Source organism: Equus caballus, chromosome X, assembly GCF_041296265.1.
Source record: "Equus caballus isolate H_3958 breed thoroughbred chromosome X, TB-T2T, whole genome shotgun sequence".
Taxonomy (NCBI): domain Eukaryota; kingdom Metazoa; phylum Chordata; class Mammalia; order Perissodactyla; family Equidae; genus Equus; species Equus caballus.
The window spans coordinates 40,104,235-40,126,622 of NC_091715.1; the positions used below are offsets into that span (position 1 = coordinate 40,104,235).

General features: G+C 51.4%; 1 protein-coding gene across 30 annotated transcripts; it reads left to right on the forward strand.

Annotated features, from left to right (window-relative positions):
- The first annotated feature begins 2,050 nt into the window (after window positions 1–2,050).
- On the forward strand, window positions 2,051–21,658 carry HDAC6 (histone deacetylase 6). Of its 30 annotated transcripts, none has more exons than XM_005614119.4 (29): window positions 2,051–2,586; window positions 3,326–3,448; window positions 3,533–3,661; window positions 3,795–3,883; window positions 5,845–5,929; window positions 6,041–6,081; window positions 6,816–6,912; window positions 7,057–7,154; window positions 8,137–8,241; window positions 8,366–8,434; window positions 12,629–12,755; window positions 12,855–12,920; window positions 13,013–13,072; window positions 13,151–13,240; window positions 13,575–13,681; window positions 13,771–13,838; window positions 14,082–14,247; window positions 14,337–14,465; window positions 14,626–14,794; window positions 15,104–15,237; window positions 15,807–15,875; window positions 15,990–16,182; window positions 17,643–17,792; window positions 19,453–19,627; window positions 19,726–20,315; window positions 20,399–20,518; window positions 20,651–20,797; window positions 20,894–21,022; window positions 21,239–21,658. In XM_005614119.4, exons 1-29 carry the CDS (start codon window positions 2,491–2,493, stop codon window positions 21,305–21,307), a joined length of 3,690 nt encoding a protein of 1,229 aa, XP_005614176.2. In that variant the 5' UTR covers window positions 2,051–2,490; the 3' UTR covers window positions 21,308–21,658. The 30 variants fall into 30 exon arrangements, with proteins under 30 accessions (XP_005614176.2, XP_005614185.2, XP_005614183.2 ...); XM_005614126.4 differs by having other exon boundaries at window positions 2,102–2,389; XM_014728836.3 differs by having other exon boundaries at window positions 2,447–2,586; window positions 3,533–3,586.
- The last annotated feature ends 730 nt before the right edge of the window (window positions 21,659–22,388 follow it).

The following is a 22,388-nucleotide window of genomic DNA, read 5'->3' on the forward strand; positions in this document are numbered from 1 at the left end:
GACAGCATAGCTCTGTGGAGTCTATAGAATCCTGCAGCAAGGTACTACTATAGGCTCTTCAAACCTGTTCCCTTTCTTCCTGAACTCAGTCGCTTTTCCAACCTCCCTTACAGTTCAATGTGGACATGTGACAGAGTTCTGACCAATGGAGCGTGGGGAGTGACATACAACACTTCCAGGCTTGGCCCATAAAAACCTCTCACGCAATCCTCCACTCTCTCTCTTTCCCTAGCTACCAGCTGAATAGTGAGAACTCCAAGGATTCGGAGGAGAGCAGAGCCACAAAATAGAAGAGCCTGGGTCCATGAATGAGCAGTAATAAAAATTCACATTGGATTTTGTATGAACAAAAAATAAACACTTATTTATTAAGCCCCTGAGATTCTGGGTTTGTTTGTTACAGCAGCTAGCATAATTTAGCCCAATTAATAACAATCTCTTGACTGAATATGGACACGAACACCCGATCCTAATGTCTATATGAAGACAGCTCTGAACCTACACAGAAACACCTGTGCTGACCCTGACCTGGACCACCTGATCTCTCTGTAGGAACCTGTCATAATGCAGTCTAAGGAGCCCGAACCTGAATTTGTAGGGAACCCTTAGTGTGGAGCTCTCTAGAAACAACTCTCTTGTCCTGTATAGAAACATCTGCTTGATTCAGTAGAGGAACAGCACTATAGACACTAAAGGAATCCCAAGTCTCACTCTGTCCAGGAACATTTGCTTGACCCAACAGAAGAACACCAGAAGTGACCTGACCCCTGTCCATAAATCCCTATCCTCACACCTCACACAAAAGGAATACCTCTCCTCAGGAAGCATGGGACCTCTGCACTCATCCTGTAAAAGAATCCCAGCCAGATAAAGGAAACCAAAGACCGACACTCTACAGCAGGGGTCAGCAAACTATGGCCTTCAGGCCAAAGCCAGACTGCAGCCCGTTTTTACATTTTTAAAGGGAAAGAAAAAAAAGGAAAGAGAGAAAGAGACAAAAAGAAAGAGAGAAAGAAAAATATGCCACAGAGGCCCTCTGTGGCCTGCAAAGCCTAAAATACTTACTATCAGGCCCTTATAGCAAAAGTTTGACGACCCCTGCTCTACAGGAAGCTCTCTTCTGACTATACAGAAAAATGGCCTTGGCTCTTACAAGCCTCCCTACTCTTACTTTGCAGGCATCACAACTCCAGAATGTTCCTCAGTGTGTATCACTGTGTATATCCTCTCTTTGGTGTATGTAGAGGTTTAAAGGTCTTAGGGCTGTCACCCTCTTCCACTGAGACTAAAGACATGTTTAGGTAGGAAAAGAGTGGAAAAGAAGAGAAGGCTGGAACCGGGGTTTTCAAGAGGGTTCAGAGGGCCCAGCTACTGGGCGGCAGGGCTGTCAATCTGTTTGTTAGTCAGCGATGCTGAACCCCAGACCGCTTATCTCTCTGGCCCCAGCTTACAGCCCGGTAGGAAATGGTGAAGAATGAGAGAGGGAGATTAGGAGGACAAACCGGCCTCCTGCGGCGCTGACATTTAGACATGGGAGGGAGTTGGGGGGGCATTAGAGGGCAACTCCTCCTACCCCCCAGGCACACACTTTCTATTGCAGCTTGGGAGCAGAGGTTACCCGGTGGAGGGGGCTGGCAGGGAGAGCTGCCGTCCAAGAAAAACTCCCCTCCCCGAGTCCATTCTGGCCCGGGGCACTATTATTATCACAATTTTCCAGATGAGGAAACTGAAGCAGTGATGTTCAGTAACTTGCCAAGGTCACATGGTTAAGTCGCGTAACCTCAGTTTCCTTATCTGCAAGGCCGCCTTAACAATGGGAACTACCTCACAGAATTGTGGCTTACAACAATGCCTGTCACGTAACGCTGGCTATCATTACAGTTACTTTCCCCTACTAAGACTCCTTCCGCCTCACTATCCACCTTCGCGGGAGAATATTAACAGCTAACATTTGGTGAGTGCTTCCTCTGTACTACCTTAGTGAATATACTAACTCAGAAAATCCTCATATTTAGCCTCATCACCACTCCTATTTTGGCCGCCACCAGCCATCGTCCAGTTTCAACCGCGCTCGCGGTGCAGAGGCCAGCCCGCCCGCGCCACGTCATCACGACGCGCCGTGCGGGAAGCCGCGGGAAGGAGAGAAGAGGCCCCTTCCTAACTCTCCCGCTCGCTTGCTTGCCCTGTTGAGTCACCGCATGGCACAGTCGGCGCGAGCCTGAAGGGCTCACAGGGACGGAGAGACGGCGGCCACAGCGGCTAGGACGTCAGCGGAGGCGGTTGGGGGAGGGGCGAGCTTGAGCCTAACCGCCGCGTCGAACGGCCGGCGCGCGCTTCACGCAGGCGCAGCACGTCCCGCGTCGCGCGCTGACGTACAGAGCCGCCGTTTGTGAGTTCGCGGGAGGCGCGGCCCACACGAAAGGCGCGGCCTTGCGGCGAGCTCTCCGTTGTGGGCGGGATCAGGGCGGGCAGTAAGAGAGACCCGGCCCAATGGAAAAGAAGACCTCGGGCACCCGCGGCGCCACAGGTCGCCGGGAATTTGGCGGCGGGAGCCAAGGGCGGAGTTTGAGAAAGGGGCTGCGCTCAGTGAGTGGACCTGAAGCGATTGGTCGGAGTCGACGGCGGGGGCGGGGTGGGGGAGGGGACTGGCGGGAGTGGGCTCCGAACTGGCTGAAGGGGCTTGGTGACGCGTTATGGGTAGGGTTTGGGTGAGGGGGTGGGGTCTGGTGGAAGGCCAGGGGAAGTCCCCCGAGGAGCAGGGCTAGTTGAAACGTTAGGGGCGGGATCTGGCCAAGTGAAAGGTGCCGGTCCGGCCTGATAAGGGGTGGAGTTAAGTGGCTCGTTAAGGGTGGAGTCGGGGCCGGGGCTGGGTCTGGCTGAGTGAAAGGGTGGGTGATGATCCCGGGAGATTGGCTGAAAAGGGCAGGTTTGTGAAGGGGTGGGGTATGGGCGAAGCTTAGAGGAATGAAAGGGTCTGGGAATGGGGCTGAGTAGAACGGAAGGGGCGGTGATTAGCTGGAAAATGAAGGCCCTAGAACGGGCTCAGCCTGGGCGTTAATTGCTCAGTGAAAGGGAAAGATGGAAAGGAGAAAGAATAGTGTTGGAAGGGTGGAGCCTCGTGGAATGGAATGGGCGGGACCAGGTGGAATGGACACCCCAGAGGAGGAAGAGGGCCTTGAGAGAGGCGGAGTTTAGAAGGCGGTGGGGAACGGGATAGCCTAAGGGATGGAAACTAGTATAGGGGGCGGGGCCTGAGAAGGGGCTGGGATATGGGGTCCTCAGGACACTCCAGCCCCTTCACAGTCACCTGTACCCCAACCTCTAGAACGTCGTCAGGGGTGAAGCCTCCCCGACCATGACCTCTACCGGCCAGGATTCCACCACAACCAGGCAGCGAAGGAGTAGGCACAACCCCCACTCCCCCCCCCACGACTCCAGCGTCGCCTCGGTGAGGCCTTAGACGTGCCCTGATTAGGGGGAGGGGGAGCAGTGGACTGTGCCCTGGACTCTGACCCTTCTCTGTGTTTGGCAGAAGAGGAGTGTTAAGAAGGGTGCCACACTCCGCTCCAGCCCTAATCTAGCGGAGGTAAAGAAGAAAGGCAGAATGAAGAAGCTCAGCCAAGCAGCCGACCAAGACCTAATCATGGGGCTGCAAGGGCTGGTGAGAGAGGCCTGGCTGCAATTTAGCTCCTGTGACAATCAAAACCCTGAGGTTCTCCATGCTGGACAGTATGGGATGTTCCCTCTGAGTCAGGCTCTCAATTGATTGGTATCTCCCATTTTTTTCCCTGCAGGATCTGAACCTTGAGGCCAAGACGCTGTCTGGCACTGGCTTGGTGTTTGATGAGCAGCTAAATGAATTTCATTGCCTCTGGGATGACAGGTGAGGCTGGTTCCTCCAGGCCATCTCCAAATGACACAAATATACACACTTAGAGCCTGTTAGCAAGAACAGATCCTTTCTTACACTAGCCTGGAGACAGGAAGCAGATGATTTAGGGAGATGGGGCTCAGGCTTGAAAGGGTTCTTTTCATTTATCCAACAAACATTTATTGAGTGCCTACTGTGTGCCAGGAGTTAGTGATACAAACATGTCGGACAAGACAGAGTCCCTTCTCAAGGAACTGATAGGGGAGTAGGAGAGCAGATCATCAAACAGCCAACAGCAGTGTGAGGTGTTATTAAAGGAGGACTTAAGACCAGAAGATTCAAGAGTGTTTAGTAGGGGACCCTAGACTAGCATCCAGGGTTCCCAGAAGGTTTTCATGAAGAAGGGACGTTTGTGCTGAAACGGAAGTATTACACCTCCCATTCGCTCACACATGTTGTAATCCATCAGCAAAGTCTTTGGGCTCTGTGTTCGAAATGTACTTTGTATCTGATCTCTCCTCACCACCTTCACTGCCACCTCATCATCACTCACCTAGGCTTGCAGAGGCTTCCTCACTGGTCCCCTGCTTCCACCCTCATCCCTGCTGTCTGTTCTCCACACAGCAGCCTAAAAAAATATGTACTAGATGATGTTTTCTTTCTTAAAATCCTTCAAGGGCAGACCATTCCCCTGAAGGTAAAGTCCAGATTCTTCATCCAGGCCTCTAAGGTTGCACGTGATCAGGCTCCACATTGCCTTGGTGACCTCATCAGCCAATCCTCCCACTCATTTGCGTTGCTTCACTTCACTTCACCCACACTGGTCCTCTTGCTGTTCTTCCAACATGCTAGGCACTCTCCCATCTCGAGTCTTTACCCTGGCCGATCTGTTTTCCAGAGATTCGTTTCCACCTTCTCCTTGCCCAGTTAACATTCTCATCTCAAGGAGACTTTCTCAGAGAGGGCTTTGCCTGGCCACTCTCCTTCCCCCACACCTGATCTTTGAGATATTCCTAGCCCCATGTCATTGTTTGTTCATTAGTGTACTTATGTGTTTACCAGTTTAGTATCTATCTTCTCTATCCAAACAGAAGACTCATGATGGCAAAAAGACTTCATTTATTGCTGCACTTCTACCATTTCCTGAGGAGTTAGGGACACAGCAGTAAACAAACAAACAAAACCCCTGCCTTCGTGGAGATTACATTTTAGAGAGGGAGACAGGCAGTAAACAGACAAAAAGGAAATGATATAGTGTGTTAGAAAGAGAAGTGCTGTGGAAAAACATGGAGTAGGACGGAGAGTAGCAGAAAGTGCAGTGGAGGGGACTCTTCAGTTTTAAATAGGATGTTCAGGGAAGGCCTCGCTGAGAACTGGTCAGGAATCTGAAGGAGTTGAAGGAGTGAGCCATGGAGACGTCTGGGAGAAGAGTGTTCTACGCAGGGAGATGAGCTAGCTGAAAAGTACTTGGTTTGATTGAGGAGCAGGGAGAAGACCGGCGTAGAAGGAGAGTGAGAGAGGGGAGAGTGGTAGATGGGATCAGAGAGGTGATGGGACAGATTGTTCGGGGCCTTCTGGAGCATGGGGAGGACTTTGGCTTTTACTCGGAATGAGATGGGAGCCACAGGGAGGTTTTGGGCAGAGGGGGCATGATCTGATTTAGGTTTTAACTAATGTCTGGCTGCTGTGCAGAGAAAGGACTGTTGGGGGAGCGAGGGCGGAAGCAGGGAGGCCAGTGAGGAGCTGAGTGCAAGAGCCCAGGCGGAGGCTGTGTGACGAGGAGAGGGGCAGACTGGATAAGTTGTGAGAACAGAGCCAACAGGCGCCAGGGGTGACTCCAAAGTTTCTGGCGTGAGCAGTTGTAGAAGGGTAGATGGAGAAGATGCGGCAGGAGCAAATGTGCTCACCAGTGTCCCCATATCTATCTGTGTCTGTGTGTGTGTGTGTGTGTGACTCTATTTCTGTCAACCCAGCTTCCCTGAAGGCCCTGAGCGGCTCCATGCCATCAAGGAGCAGCTGATCCAGGAGGGCCTCTTGGACCGCTGTGTGTCCTTTCAGGTGAGTCTGTCCATCCCCACCCCGCCGCCAGCCAACAACCTGGGTAGAGGGCAGGAGCTGGCAGGACCTGGCGGCCAGTGCCTTAGCCCCTTGTTCCTTGTGTCTCCCCAGGCCCGGTTCGCCGAAAAGGAGGAGCTGATGTTGGTTCACAGGTGAAGGCTTGGGAGCCTTGTAGGGATAGGGAAGAGGCTACCCTGGGCCAACTAGGGCAGGCTGGATGCTTTGGGAAGGAATGTCATGGGTCCCATGGCCTTGGGCAAGTTGCTGAGCCTTTCTGAATCTCAGTGTCATCACCTGTAACATGGGGGCTAGTAAACATAAGTTCCTCAGGAGGGTTCAGTATGCGTCTGGTGCTTAGAATGGTGCCTGACATATCATCAGCCTATGATGAGCTATTGTTGTTATTATAACCTGGTGTGTAAACACATGGTGGATGTGTGGGCAGAGTGGTCAGGGAGTTTCCCTGGGAGGCTGCAGGAACCTAGAGCAAGAGGGCTGGGTTGTCAGTGTGGCTCCAGGAAAGCTAGTTTGGCAGAGGGGGTATCTGAGCTGAGCTTTAAGAGAAGAAAAAGAATAAGTCAGATGAAGAGAAGGGCTGAGGGAAGGGAGGTACAGACAGCTGGAACAGTCAGGCCAAAGGCCTGGACATAGGATTTGGTGTGGCTAGAGCAGAGGACAAGGGATATTACTGGAAATGAGGTGGGCTAGGGAGGATGCAGGGAATGTGTCCTGTATCCCAGCTGTTCCCCCACACTGACAGTTGAGGAGGCCTGACATGTCCGGGAGTCTGATGCACAGAAAGCTCAGCTGGGGAGGGACAGGGCCCTGGTTCAGGGCCAAGGAGGGAGGTAGACCCTTGACTCTCATCCCCCGTCTGTGTCCCCAGCCTAGAATATATTGATCTGATGGAGACGACCCAATACATGAATGAAAGGGAACTCCGCATCCTAGCAGACACCTATGACTCAGTTTATCTGCATCCGGTATGGATCAGAACTGTGAGGACAGAGGGTGGTGGCAATCCTGAGGTGCCCTATCCCCACGCCCACCCCACCCTGGGGGAAGCAGCTGAATGACAGGGTTGCTCTCTCCCTCACTCCTTCTCTGACTCCCTACTATCTCTCCAGAACTCATACACCTGTGCCTGCCTGGCCTCAGGCTCTGTCCTCAGGCTGGTGGATGCTGTCCTGGGGGCCGAGATCCGGAATGGCATGGCCATCATCAGGTAGGACCCGCCAGCATTTGTCTTCTTACATTTTAAAAAATTCCTTCCCTCAAATGTAAAATATATTGGTATGGACAGTATATCCACATGTTTCAAGAGTCAAAAGGTACAAAAGGGGGTATAGGGAAAAGGCTCCCTCCCATTCCTGTCCCCCAGACATCTCCTTCCTCTCCTGAAGGCAGGCACTGTAACCGACTCACGTCCTCCCAGAAACAGTCCGTGCCTATTGATGGAATAAATACCGTATTCCGTTGGTTCTAAGATGCGTAGTGGATTTTTCATATTTGTAACATCTTGAAATCCAGATGCATCTTACCAACAGTGGCGTCTCAGAATTCAGTTGGTAGCATTTTCTGCTTCGTTGTTGGCATATAAAATCATGGTACATCTTATCATTGTTGACCTCCCAGAATTGGTGAAATGTACAGGATACAGCCTTTCTCTTCCCTCCCCTTTTTTAGCCACAAATGGTGGTAGCACTCGACATGCTCCCTTCCCTACCATGCATTTTTCATTTCTACATCTTGGAAAGCTTTTCTCTAACAATGTGTAGCTTACAACCATGTAGAACACCATTGTGCAAATGCACAGTAGGGTAACCAGCCCCCTACCCTTGGGCATTTTGGTTCTCCCCAATCATTTACTGTCTCCAAAAAATGCAACAGCAAATATCGTTGTCCATTTATAAACATGTTATTTCACCCTTTTTGTTATATAGGCTGCAGGCTAAGTCCCCAGGAGCAGGATGACTGGGTGTGAGGGTGTATGCATTAATAATTTTAATGAACATTACCAAATTTCCTTTGGAGAGAGAGCAGTAGACTGGGGGTGAGCATCCGAGGGCCCCATTTACTCAGTTCGTGGCAGATTTGCAAGCATCGGCACTGAGGGGGAGTTGGTGGTCCAGGATTAGAGAGCAGGGGAGAGTCCATCTCTGCACAGGAGGACTCCCCCAATCTGTGGCCTTCTCTGTTCTGCCTAGGCCTCCTGGACACCATGCCCAGCACAGTCTTATGGATGGGTATTGCATGTTCAACCATGTGGCCGTGGCTGCCCGCTACGCTCAACAGAAGCATGAAATTCAGAGGTCAGCAGCAAAGCAGCAGGGCGGGTGTGATGGGGTGGCATGAAGTGGGATATCCTGGTCTGGGCACTTTCCCTGGCTGTACCTTGGTCCTCTTACAAAGTGCCCCCCTCTCTCCTGCTCACAGGATCCTTATCGTGGATTGGGATGTACACCATGGTCAAGGAACACAGTTCACCTTTGACCAGGACCCCAGGTATGCTCCAAGTGCCACCCTAGATGCTAGACTCCCGGCCACCCCCCACTCTTATAGGCCCAGCCGGAAGGAGCCTAGGAGGGAAGGGAAGGCATTCACATTCATTGGGCCCACCTTGGGACTAGGCTCTGTGCTGCTCTCTGTGTGTCTGCTCTCAATTTCACTCTCAGGCAGGGACTGCCGGGTTCCCCATTTTACAGAAGGGAGAACTGAGACTTACAGATTACAGGGTCACACAGAGAAGAAGTGAAAGAGATGAGATTTGAGCCCAGAGATCTCTGGAGGTCTTGTTCGTCAGTTTACCCTGGAGCTGGAATGAACCTCAAATTACTACTTTATTTTCTCTGATTATAACTACTGCAAAGCATTTGTTTAAAAAAATTAAATAAGACAGAAATGTCTAAAGCAGTGAGTCTCCTGTAATTCCCATCACCTCAAAAATAACTGTTGATAGTTTAGGTTATATCCTTACAGAATTTTTCCTATGATGTATGAATATTTGTTATTATCATTATTGTTATTAACACACTGCCTAATGGGACAATCCTCTACATGTCCTCCAGCAACTTGCATTTTGCATTTAACAGCATGTTGTGGACACTTCTCCATGATAGTGCCTCTAAAAAAAGGCACCACCTCAGTCTTTGTAAGGGCTGTACAGTGTTCCATTGTATGGCTGTACCTCTGGTCATTTAACCACGGGACATTTATGATGCCTCCCAGTTTTTGCCATTACAGACAATTCTACAGTGAATAGTCTAGAAAATATATAATTTTACACTTCTCTGAGCATATCTATAGGATGAATTTCCGATAGTGGATTGCTAGGTCGGAGGGTCAGCATGCTTTCAAGTCTGGGTTCTACTGCCAGACTTCCCTTCAGAAGGGTGGTACCAGCCTATGCTTCCTGCAGAAAGTGATGGAGCGGGTCCTTGTCAATAGAGGACAATACTAAGGACTTGTGGTTTTATCCAGCCTCTATTGAACCGACTGCATAAAATCCACTTTTTCCCCATAGAGCCTGAGCTCTTGTGGCTATCTAGGTTGGCTGTTTTCTAGACAATGCTTTATTATTTTCTGGCATTCAGTGTTGCTGGCAGATGTCTGATGTCCTATTTTCATTCCTTTCTGAGTAACCTCTTTTCCTCTCTGAAGGTTTTAGGTTCTTCTTTTTATCCCTGGTGTTCTGAAATTTTACCCCAGCCCCCTCATTCTGCTTAGCAGTGGATAGACATTTTACATCTGAAGACTCATGCCTTCCTTAAATCCTTGGAAATTTTCTTCTCTTAGATCTTTGATGATTTCTTCTACTGTATTCTCTCTGGTCTCTTATTGCTAGTCAGATGTTAGACCTCCTGGGTTGATCCTCTGTGTCTCTTATTTTTTATCTTATGTTTTCTGTCTCGTTTTCCTTTTGCTCTGTGTCCTGGGGGATTTCCTCAGCTTTACCTTCAAGCCCTTCTGTTGAATTATGTATTTAGATATTCTTTAATCTCCAAAAGCACTTTCTTCCTCTGTGTTTCTATGCCATCTCATTCCTGATCTTGTTTTTATAGAGTACTAGTTCAGAGCTCTCTTAAGTTTTCTTCAGTTTTCCTCAAATGTCTAGTGATCATTATTTGGCCATTTATACCTAAGAACGAAGCACTGTTGCAGGTGGCTGTCCTGGGACTGCTCTGCTGTGGCGCATGTTTCCTGAAAGGCATTTCCCTGGGACAGGGGCGGGAAATGTCCACTGATAGGTCTCAACTTTAGGGAGTATGGGCAGGGAGCTGGGATCCTGCCAAATGCCAGAATAAAGGGGGTCTCTTCTTGGGGTGACATCTCTTTTTTTACCCTCAGCCTTGCCAAAGTTTGTCAATTTTACCTTTCAAATCTAGCTTTTGGCTTTTTTGGCCATCTTCACTGTTACATTGTTTATTTTTTTATATTTCATTTTTTCTGTTTTTACCTTCGTTAATTTCTTCCTCTTGTGTTCTTTATTTTGGTCATTTCTGGCTTCTTCAATTGAGTGCTTCAACATTTATCACCTCATTGGCCAATCTCGTTTTATCTATACCTGCACTCACTGCTGAACCTCCTATATTATTTTGAAGCTAATCCCAGACACTATATCATTTCTTCTATAAATATTCCAGAATATCTCTCCAAAACATGGGGCATTAAAAAAAAAAAAAGCATAACGATAGTATCATCTCTAAGCAAATGAATAAGAATTGCTAAATATCATTAATCATTCTATTTGTTTTAATAAATGCATTGGAAGCTACAGCTGTGTTCTTTTGTGGCTATATTATTGACTGTGTGCATGGATATGAAGAATTGTGAATATATTCATGGCATCTTTCCTCATGAATAATAATGTATAAATAAAAAAATATTTATCCATGCCCTTCAGTCTCCCAGCTGCCCATCTCTCAGTCTCTTAACTCCATCAGCAGGGTCCTTGGGTGGAGACAAATTGGTCAGTCCTTAAAATACTATTATGAAGACAAGGAAACAAGTAAACTAAAGCTAAGTAGCTAAAAGAAACAAGTAAATTTAGTGAATTGGTCATTCAATGAATTAGCTATTCAGAATTGATTTTGTTGGATCTGTGCTTGACCTGGATCTGTGCTTGATTTCTCCAGAAGGGAAACCTCAGGTCACCTTGGGTGCCCTCCCCAACCTCTGGGGCCCCTGGAGCCTCAAAGACTGCTTTCCAGAGATTTGTTGAAGTCTCTTATTGTCTGACATCCTTTCTCCCATTCTCAGTCTTTCCTGGTTGATACTTATTTACGATTCCTTTCCTATGTTTTGACTGGGATCGCAGGAGAGCAAGGAGGAGGAGGGAGGTCGTAGGAGAGCTATCAGTCCACCGTCCTTTCACTGCAAGTCAGTCGAACTTATTTTAAAATCTCCTTGTTTGTTTTATAAACTCAGTTTCCTTGAGTATTCTTTTGTTTGTTGACTCTGGTGGCTCTCTTGTGAGGTGAGCGATCTTTAAATCTTTTCCTTTTTCCTTTCTTCCTCCTGATGATAATCTTTATGTTCTACTGTATATTTATCTATCAGAGTCTAAAGCAAAACAGTCATCCCCCATCTACTCAAGACCAGAGCTTTCACATGGATTTCATTCCCCAATTTCAGGATTTTTTTCTTCAATTTCAAAAATCCTTTTATACCAGTTGCATTCAATTTCACAAGTACATGGTCACCATTTATTAAAATGTGACTATTAAGTTTGACTAGATTCATTGCTTACCACTATTTCTTGCATTTCCCTAAAAAAAGAAAAAAATGCTACCTTAAATCCTTTCTGGAACAAGGCAGGAGGCAGATGAACAGACGGATGGATGAGAGATTATTCATTTTGATTGCCCCAGTCAGAATTAAGCCCTCCCACAGTCCCCTGCCTGGCTTTCTATCAGAACACGTACCATCGTGTCTTATCAGTATCTGCTCTGTGTGTCAGTCCCCCTCACTGCTCTGAGTGTTCGATTTCTCCCCTATAAAATAGAAGAAGTAGTGGAGGTGGCCTGTAAGGTCTTGGGAAGGAGGAATTGTCCCCTCACTGGCCTCATGGAGCCCCAGCCGGCACCCCCACTCCAGCTCCACACACACAACCAAGTCCGACCCATTCTGACCTCCCCACTGAGTCTTCCCCTGAGTCTCCCCACTTCCTTCATGGGAAACACTAAGCTCCCCAGCCTTGCCTGATGCTCTTTTCAGCCTTAGCTGGCTCCTGCCACTAAGAGCCCCATGCCCTGTGTGGGTTTGTCCTGCTGTTACCACCTTGGTCACAGGGGCAGGTGGATGGACAGACATGATCTAGAGTCCTCCACGGGGTCAGGAGCCCTCGGGGGCTGAGACAGACCGGATAGCTCTCAGGGTCTCCGAGCTGGAACTGGGTGGGCACTGAGGGGGGCAGCAATGTTTGCCAAGGGAGGAGTTCTGGTAAGAGATCAAATGAATCAGTGAGTGAGGTAATGGATAAATAAATAGAAGAATTAATGAATGGGAGGCTGAGTAAATTGGCAACTGAATGGAGGGATAAATTAATGGAAGAAGGAGTGAATATATGAATTAAAGAATTAATGGGGAAAATAGTGAGAGAATGGATGAGTGGTTGAGTAAACTGTGATAGCTCTGAGTTAGGGATGTCTGGGGGATTGACTCCTCAACCCCCCGACCTCTTTTTTCCTCTGCCCCAAGCGTCCTCTATTTCTCCATCCACCGCTATGAGCAGGGTCGGTTCTGGCCCCACCTTAAGGCCTCTGACTGGTCCACCATAGGTTTTGGCCAAGGCCGGGGATACACCATCAATGTGCCTTGGAACCAGGTCAGTGTCTGCCCACTCTTTGCCCCCAAAGTGAGCCCCTCACTTCAGCTGGTTCGGGGCAGAGGGCAGAATGTCCCCATCCTGCTTCTCTGTCTGCAGGTGGGCATGCGAGATGCCGACTACATTGCTGCTTTCCTGCACATCCTGCTGCCAGTCGCCCTGGAGGTCCTGGGGGTCTGGGGTGTGTTGGGGCAGGGGCGATGTCGAGGGATGGGCCATGAGGGCAGGTGGCTTCATGTAGTCCCTTCCCCCCTCAGTTCCAGCCACAGCTAGTCCTGGTGGCTGCTGGATTTGATGCCCTCCAAGGGGACCCCAAGGTAAGGCAAGCTCCCTGGGATGGCAGTTGGGCAGAAGGGGACTACTGAGAGCCAGACTGACCCTCCACATCCCCTCAGGGTGAGATGGCTGCCACTCCAGCAGGGTTCGCCCACCTGACCCACCTGCTCATGGGTCTGGCAGGAGGCAAGCTGATCCTGTCTCTGGAGGTGAGTGACTCACTTCGCCTCTCAGCCCATGGATCCTGGAAGACGTAAGAACAAAGCACTCAAGTCTGGCAGGAGTTCCTATCCCAGCCTTTCCACTTACTAGCTGGACAACCTCAGCTAAGTCACTGAACTTCCTTGTGCCTCTGCTTTCCTTATGTAAGGTGGGCATAAGAATAGCAGTAATCGCCTCAGAGCACTGTTCAGTGAACGGAATGAAGTCACTCTCTAAATTCCTTGTTGCTTGACATGCGGTCAGCACTCTAATATTATTATTACTCTTCCCTGGTAACGTCTGGTTCTTTCCTGACCGCCCCCCCCCCACTCCTTCTCCCAGGGTGGCTACAACCTCCGCTCTCTGGCTGAGGGTGTCAGCGCCTCGCTCCACACCCTTCTGGGAGATCCTTGCCCCATGCTGGAATCCCCTGGTGCCCCCTGCCTGAGGTGAGCCCAGATGGAAGAGGGGAGAAGCGGGACCCTCACTGCCCACCCAGGGGCCATTTGGTGACATTTTCCCCTCCTCTGCCCTCCAGTGCCAAGGCATCACTCTCCTGCACTCTGGAAGCCCTGGAGCCCTTCTGGGAGGTCCTTGTGAGATCAGGTAAGAGGCAGGAGTGGGCTTGGTGGGGGGTGGAGCCTGGAATGAGCCAGAGTGGGAGATTCTCTTTCAGACCCCACTCTGACTTTCCTGGGCTGCCTTGGTGGGGGAGGGTCAGGCCCTCTCTGTCACTGGGCCCTGGTTTCAGGCTTCCTACCCCTTTTTATGTTTGGGTAAACTGAGTTCCAGAGTATTACGGGGGGATTCAGGGTGGGGGAGTAGGGTAAATGTGGCCTCGTCTTGCAGTTGAGACCATGGAGGAGGACATTGTGGAGGGGGACAACGTGGAGGAGAAAGAGGAGGGACCATGGCAGCCCCCTGCACTCCCAATCCTGACGTGGCCTGTGCTGCAGGCTCGCACCGGGCTGGTCTATGACCAGCGGATGATGGGTCACTACAACTTGTGGGACAGGTGCGCAGTCAGAGGGCGGGGCTCAGTGGGCAGGGGTGCCCCTCCCCCTCCTCAAGCGCTAAGCCCTGCCTCTGGTTCTCTGCTCCTAGCCATCACCCCGAGATGCCTCAGCGTGTCTCACGGATCATGCGCCGTCTGGAGGAGCTGCACCTTGCCGAGCGCTGCCTTACCCTGCCCGCACGTCCCGCCACAGATGCTGAGCTTCTTACCTGCCACAGGTCAGACCCCCATGTGTGGGGTGGGATCAGGCCTCAGTACACACATGCTGCCCTGGGGGCTGGAGCCTGGGCTCTCCCTCCCCAGTACCCGGAGCTGCTGTGGGACAAAGGAGGGGGCAGAACCATCTAACTGTCCCTGGTGCCCCCTCCGTGCCTCCAGTGCTGAATATGTGGGTCGTCTACGGGCCACGGAGAAGATGAAAACCCGGGAGCTGCACCGTGAGGGCGCCAACTTTGACTCCATCTACATCTGCCCCAGCACCTTCGCCTGCGCGCAGCTGGCCACTGGCGCTGTGTGCCGCCTGGTGGAGGCTGTGCTGGCGGGAGAGGTGCATCCGCCTTGGGGTGGGGAGCTCTGCAGAAGAGGTCCTGGGGGGGATGGACAGAGGCGGCTCTGAGAGAGTTGAGCAGGGCCTGTGGAAAGGGGCCATGGAGAGGAGTCCACAGCAGGGAGGGGACCCCTGCTCACCTGAGGCCTTGCTCACTGGGAAATGCAGCCAGGGGCATGGAGGCTGCAGGACTGGGGGCCCTAGCTGCTGGTGGAGTAGTGGAAGGGGCAGGAGAGAGGGAAGAGAAGAAAGGGGAGGGAAAGCCCTGAGGGTGAGTAGTCTAATCTTTGCTCCCTGCCCCTCCTCTAGGTTTTGAATGGTATTGCTGTGGTGCGTCCCCCGGGACACCACGCAGAGCAGGATGCCGCTTGTGGTTTCTGCTTTTTCAACTCTGTAGCTGTGGCTGCTCGCCATGCCCAGGCCATCAGTGGGCATGCGCTGCGGTAAGGGCTCCCTGGGGGCCCCCAGCCCAGTGCTTACTCAGCAGGCCCCGTGGTACAGTCTCTAGGACTTCCCCAGAAACACCCAAGGGTCTAGTTTCCTAGCACTTCCCCAGAAAAGGACCAAGGATCTAGCATCTCAGTGCTTACTCAGATAGGACCCCCAGATTGTGGCAGGCACTCAGGTGCTTAAAAAGCAGGATCCAGGGCCACCCCCGACCCTACCGCCCTCCCCTTGCATAGCATTTCTGGCCCCTGATGGCTATCCTGACAGAACCCAGGGCCCAGACCCCTGGTGCTTACTTCCAAAGAGCCAGGATCCAGCCCCCCACATTTACCCACACAAGGCCTGGGTCCAGCTCTGAGCACTTGCTCGCAATGAAGGGCCCACGATGAAACCCTCAGGACCCGGGCTCTGGCTTTCATCCTTACTCTGATAGGACCCACAAGCCTGCCACCCAGCACTTTCCCCAGGGACCCAGGGTCCTCCAGACAGACCCCAGGGGTCTAGCCCCTGCCCTCTCCCCAGGCAGTGAGTGTCCTGGGTAACTGAGGAGCTGTCCCCTCCCCAGGATCCTGATCGTAGACTGGGACGTCCATCACGGTAATGGAACTCAGCACATATTTGAGGAGGACCCCAGGTGAGAGGCTGGGGCAGGGGGCGGGGTGTGGGCAGGGAGGTGGGCAGGCTGTGCCTCGGGGTGCCGGGGGCTGCTAACCAGCCATGGCCCCCCTCCCCACCCCATCCCCGGCAGCGTGCTGTACATTTCCCTGCACCGCTATGATCACGGTACCTTCTTCCCCCTGGGGGATGAGGGCGCCAGCAGCCAGATGGGCCAGGCTGCAGGCACAGGCTTCACTGTCAATGTGACCTGGAACGGGCCCCGCATGGGTGACGCTGACTACCTGGCTGCCTGGCATCGCCTGGTGCTTCCCATTGCCTATGAGGTATGGGTCAGGATATATGTGACACGACTGTGTGGGTGGCAGTGGGTGTGCATGTGTCTGACTTCCAGATGACTGATCCTGTGAGATGGCCTGTGTGTGGCTGTATTTACGGCTGTGGTGGGGATGTGACTCTGTGATGGCCTTTGCATATGTCTGGCTGTATACAGTGGCTATATGTGATTGCCTTCCCTGTGTGTAACTGTGAGGGACTTCTGGGTGTGCAGGGGTGGTCTGCATGTGCCTGCCTGTATGTGTGTCCTGTATGTACACCATCACTAGTGCCTGTGTCTGATAGTGTCCCCGTGTGACTGCCATGTCTGTGGAACTGAGTGTGCAAGGCAGGGAAGGGTTTGAGTCTGTGTGTGAGACTCTGCACAGGTGGCTATTTGTCGCTACTATTTCTGTGTGTGAGGGTGTGATACTGTATGTCACTGCATGTTGCTCTCTGACAGCTACTGGTGACTTTCTGCATGTGGGAGGCTATGCGTGACAGTCGCCTTTCTGTCTGTGTCTGCCATTGCTGTTTATGTGTCTCTTTCTGGCTGGACGTAGCCTATATATATTTGCCTAACTGCATGAGCGGGCATAGGTGACCACCTTCTCCGTGTGTATTGTGTGTGTGTGTGTGTGTGTGTGTGTGTGTGTGTGTGTGTATGTGTGGTGGATCGTATGGGTGTGACTGACTCTGAGGGCAGATGAATGTGAGGACCATCTCTGTGACCTTTGTGTAAGCATGCATGTTCAGATGTGTATGCGTGTCTGACTATGCATGGTGGCTGTGACTACCTTCTATGTGTACATGTGTGCCTCTGTGCAAGCAGCCACCTCCTATGGGCACAACAGTGTATGTGTGACTGTGTGATGATGGCGTGTGTATGATTGTGTCTGTGCAGGGGTGGCTGTGTATCACTGTCCCCTTTGTGAGAAACTATGTATGTGTGTGTGACTAGTACAATGTGTAGTCTGGTCTGTATGGGCCTGTCTGATTGTATGTGAGTACATGTGGCTATATGTGACCATCTTCTGTGTGTGGCACTTGTATTGTGTGCCTGTGTCCCATGTCACTGTCTCTTGACTTCTGAGCCTCCACATCTCATGTCTCTGTCTCATATCTCTCTGTCTCATGACTCTGTCTCATATCCCCATCCATCCATTTCTAGAAACGTCTCCATGTCTCTGTGTCTCATGTCTCTTAAGTCTGTGTTTGGTGTGTTTACATCTCTGTTAATCTGTCTCCATGTCTCTGTGTCTCTCCGTCTTGTGTCTCCACATCCTCCCCTTCCTATTTTCAGGGCTCTGGTCTTGTGTTTCCCAGTCTCCAGGTCCCATGTCTCCCTCTCTCTGACTTGCATCTCTATATCTTCATTTGTCCTTGTCTCCGTGTCTCTGGGTCTTCCTCAGCTGCTGCCTACCCATGCCCCCACCCTCATGCCCATGCATCTTTTCTCTCCTTGCCTTAGTTTAACCCAGAACTGGTGCTAGTCTCAGCTGGCTTTGACGCTGCACGGGGTGACCCACTGGGTGGTTGCCAGGTGTCGCCTGAGGGCTATGCCCACCTTACCCACCTGCTGATGGGCCTTGCCAATGGCCACATTATCCTAATCCTAGAGGTAACTCTCTTGGGCCCTCTTCCCGCAGGGGGGAGGGTGGTTTGGAAGACCTGGAATCCTGTCCTTTCTGCTGGCTGCCTGCAACACTTGGGGTAATTTCTTAAAATCTCTTTTGAGTGTCCCCACCTGGGATTCTTGGCACATAATGGGCATTAATAATAACACCAGCATAGGGGCTGGCCCCGTGGCCTACTGGTGAAATTCGGTGCACTCCACTTTGGCAGCCTGGGTTTGGTTCCCAGGCACAGACCTGCACCACTTATTGGTGATCGTGCTGTGGCAGCAACCCACATACAAAATAGGGGAAGACTGGCACAGATGTTAGCTCAGGGCAAATCTTCCTCAAGCAAAAGAAAAAGAGGAAGATTGGCAACAGATGTTAACCCAGGGCAAATCTTCCTCAGCGAAAAAAATAATAATACCAGCATTAACAACTTTAATTGAGCACTCACTACGTGCAAAACACTCTTCTCAGCACTTTAAATATATTATTAATTTGTTTACTTGACAAAGAAGCTTTCTGAGGTAGAGTCTGCTGACCTCATAGTTTTCCTCTCTCAATATCAGGGAAACTGAGGCACAGAGAGGTGTAGTGACTAGCCCGAGGTCACACATTTAGTAATGGCAGAGCCAGGGCTTGAAAAGCCAGGCAGCTTGGCTCTAGAGGCTATGCTTTTACCACTCCTTGAACTGCCTCCAAGTTCCTGAGAAAAATTCACTGACCTTTTGTAAATTACTCAGTGCCCCCGCCCCCGTGCCTTAGTTTCTTCATCTGTAAGATAAGGCTGGCTAACCATGGGAGAGTGCCTGCATATGGTCAGCACTGTATGAACTCTGTAGCTTACTATTATTATATGTTGTTCATATACTAGTTTAACTCTCTTGGCAACTTCGTGTGCTATTACTTTTACTACTTTACAGATGAGGACAATAAGTCTCAGTGAAATTAATGGGCTGGTAAAAAAGTCCCACAGTGTGCCCAGGACTGCTTCGGGCAGGGCAGGGTGGCGGTTAAGAACATGGACTCTTTCATCAGATAGTCCAGGTTCCAACCCCAGCACCACCTCTTACCAGCTGTTATGACCTCAGACGAGTCATCCAACCACTCTGAGCCTCAGCTTCCGATCTGTAAAAAGAGCAGAAACTGGAGTTCCAAAGGAGTGTGAGAAAGAGTGTGACCTGTACCAGGTCAGGACAGGGGTTCGTGTAGAAACACCAGCTGTTCCTGTACCAGGTCGGGGCAGGGACTTCTGTAGAGGTGCGGCCAGGGGTTTCCATACTGTGGAGACAGGTTCCTGTACTGATTGAGCAAATGTGGTTGTGAGGAGTAAGTGAATTAACATGCATAAAGTGTTTAGAATAGGGTCTGGCACACAGCAAGCGCTTAATCAATGTCAGCTGTTAGTAATGTTACCGTCAGTATTGTCGTTACTGTGGTTATTATTATCTTGCACTTTACATCACAGTTTATCCCTCTTAACAACCACCTCACACAATGGGTGCTGCCCATCTGACAGATGTGGGTTCTACTCACTTGTCCCCAGTACCCACCCTCCAGACTTGCGGGGCTCTGAAGAGGGGTTGGGAGGCAGGATATCTTGCCTCCCAAATTCCCTGAGGACCCTCCTCATACCTTTCCCTCCCCTTTTCCTTAACAAAGGGTGGCTATAATCTGACATCCATCTCAGAGTCCATGGCCGCTTGCACCCGCTCCCTCCTTGGGGACCCACCACCTCTGCTGACCCTGACACGGCCCCCACTAGCAGGGGCCCTGGCCTCCATCACTGAGACCATCCAAGTCCATCGCAGATACTGGCGCAGCTTGCAGATCACAAGTGAGTGGGCATGGGGAATTGGGGATTATGGGGGGCTCGGGAGAGGGCAGGAGAGGGGATAGTACCCACACTCAAGGATCTCCCTCCCATGGTTCCAGAGGTCGAAGACAAGGAGGGACCATCCAGTTCTTTGTTGATCACCAAGAAGGCACCCCAACCAGCCAATCCTGGGTCAGCCAAGGAGATGATCACACCAGAAGGGAACATTCTGGATGCAGGCAGGGGGAAGGCCACCTCAGTATCATCTGTAGAAGAGTCTACTGCAGGCCAGACTAAGTCAGAGACAGCTGTGGTGGAGCTCACTCAGGACAAGTCCTTGGAGGCAGCCACAGAGGAAGCCACGCTGGACCAGACCACCTCAGAGACAGCCACAGGGGAAGCCACGCTGGACCAGACCACCTCAGAGATAGCCACGGGGGAAGCCAAGCTAGACCAGGCCACCTCAGAGACAGCCATGGGGGGAGCCACGCTGGACCAGACCACCTTGGGGGCAACCCCAGGAGTAACCACGCTGGATCAGACCACCTCAGAGGCTGTCAGGGGAGCTGAGCTGATCCAAGTCCCTCCAGCCTCAAGCACTGACAACCAGACTCCCCCAGCCTCACCTGTGGAAGGAGACCCACCCCACATATCCCCTAGTAAGCTGATTGGGAATCTCAGGACCTTGGAACTAGACAACGAGGCTCAGGTAATGCCCACCGCACCCAGGTAGGGGGAAGTAGGGGCAAGAATTGGGCATCTCGGATACATCTCTTGCCTCTGTGTGTCCAGGAGGCACCAGAATCTCAGAGCCCTGAAGAGGAGAGACTACTAGGAGAGGCAACTGGAGGTCAAGACATGGATGATTTAGTGCTGATGCAGAGCTTTGGGGACAATGCTGACACTGACCAGGTGAGCTCAGGGAGGGGCTGGGACTGTCGTTTCCATCTCTTGCCCATTTGTACCTCCAGGTAGGAGCATGTGATGTAGGAACCTATAATGGGGAGTTGGAGTCCCCAGCTTACTCAGTTTCACCCACCCCAGGCCATGTTTTATGCCGTGACACCACTGCCCTGGTGTCCTCATTTGGTGGCAGTAAGCCCCGTACCTGACACAGGCCTGGACGTGACCCAACCTTGTCAGGACTGTGGAGCACTCCAGGAGAACTGGGTGTGTCTGTCTTGCCATCAGGTATGCAGCAGAGGAAGGGGATGGGGTGGAGGTTGGCCCAGGAGTAAACTGCAGGTAGGTGCTGATCCCTATCCGACACTCGTTCCCCCACCTCAGGTCTACTGTGGTCGTTACATCAATGCCCATATGCTCCAACACCATGAAGGCTCAGGACACCCTCTGGTCCTCAGCTACGTCGACCTGTCTACCTGGTGTTACTACTGTCAGGCTTATGTCCACCACCAGGTAGACCCTGGGCAGACCCTCTAATGTGTGCACACTCACACCCCCCATGCACAGATACCTTCTGTGATTGGGTAAGGGGAGAGTGGAGACCCTTCTGCATGTGGGTGGGGTAGTCCAGGAGACAGGGTGGTTGAGGGCTGGAGTGAGGGCAGCCTCTTGGCCGAGGTAGGGGTGTCCTCACTGTCTCTTACCTAGCCTCTCTTGCCTCCTCCTCAGGCTCTCCTAGATGCGAAGAACGTCGCCCACCAGAACAAGTTTGGGGAGGGCATGCCCCACTCACACTAAATCCCAGGACGTGCTCCTCTTCTCCACCTTCTGAGGCCCAGGATAGACCGGCCTTAGTTCATCCAAGCTGTACCGTGGATGAGGGGCAGCTTCACTCCATCCCATCCTGGGACCCTTTACAACTCCCCAAGGGTGCTGATTTAAGTATAAATACTTATAAGAGGACTGTGATAATCAATTGTGGATCTACCCCTGCCCACAGCCTGCTCAAGGGACTCTATCTACTCTGCCCCAGAAGGACAGGGGGGCAGCTCAGTGGCCCCAGGAGGTACTTTGGAGAGAGGGGAGGGGGGGGTCAACTGGCAGGTATGGCGGGGTTGCATATGTAATAAAGTACAAGCTGTTAGAAAACCTGGAGAAAGCCTTCTAACTTTGAGTGGGTGGGGAACCCCATACCCCTGGCCAACAGGGCTGATGAGTGATGAAGGGACAAGGATATGGGTCTTTATCAGGTCAACCCCCTGCACATCAGTGCTCAAAAAACTAACTGGAAATAGAGCAAGCAGCTTGACTGGCTCCACTACAGATTAGAAGGTGGAATCCATGAGAAAATGAGTGCCTGCTATAGAAATAGGAGCCTCACAGCTGGTCCCAGCTGCACCCTGGGCTGAGAAGGCAAAACTGTCAGAAAGCATCCTCACCAGAGCTTGGTCTTGCCACCTGTCTTTTGTCCTGATTGGGGCAGTGGGGGAGGTCCAGGTTTAACATACTTAGATTTGGTCCTCCTAGGTAGCTTCCTGGGGGAAGGAGTGCCTACCATTGACAAGGGCTGGGGAATTGGAGGCTCATTTGAGGGTTTTAATTCTCCCACCTAATGAGAATTTCTTTGGCCACTCAAAGGAGTCAGGGCTGAGGTTTCCTACACTTTTATTCAAGCCCACCTTCTGACCCCAAGATGACCACCAGAGCCCTGCCCAGTCAAGAAGGCGTGTGGGGAAGGGAAGCAGCCAGCTCAGTCATCCCCCTTTTAAGGAGCATTTTGGATGCCCCGCCCAATAACTCCTGCTTACAGCTCATTGGTCCAACTGTGTCACATGACTGCCATAGCTGCAAGGGAGTCTGGGAAATGTTTGACTTTGAC

Bases quoted from the DNA above. Each gene is read 5' to 3' on its own strand.
- HDAC6 (XM_005614119.4), top strand. From the start codon at position 2,491: ATGGAAAAGAAGACCTCGGGCACCCGCGGCGCCACAGGTCGCCGGGAA. The intron at 8,435-12,628 runs GTATGCTCCAAG...CTCTGCCCCAAG, and splicing joins ACCTTTGACCAGGACCCCAG to CGTCCTCTATTTCTCCATCC. The intron at 16,183-17,642 runs GTATGGGTCAGG...TCCTTGCCTTAG, and splicing joins TGCTTCCCATTGCCTATGAG to TTTAACCCAGAACTGGTGCT.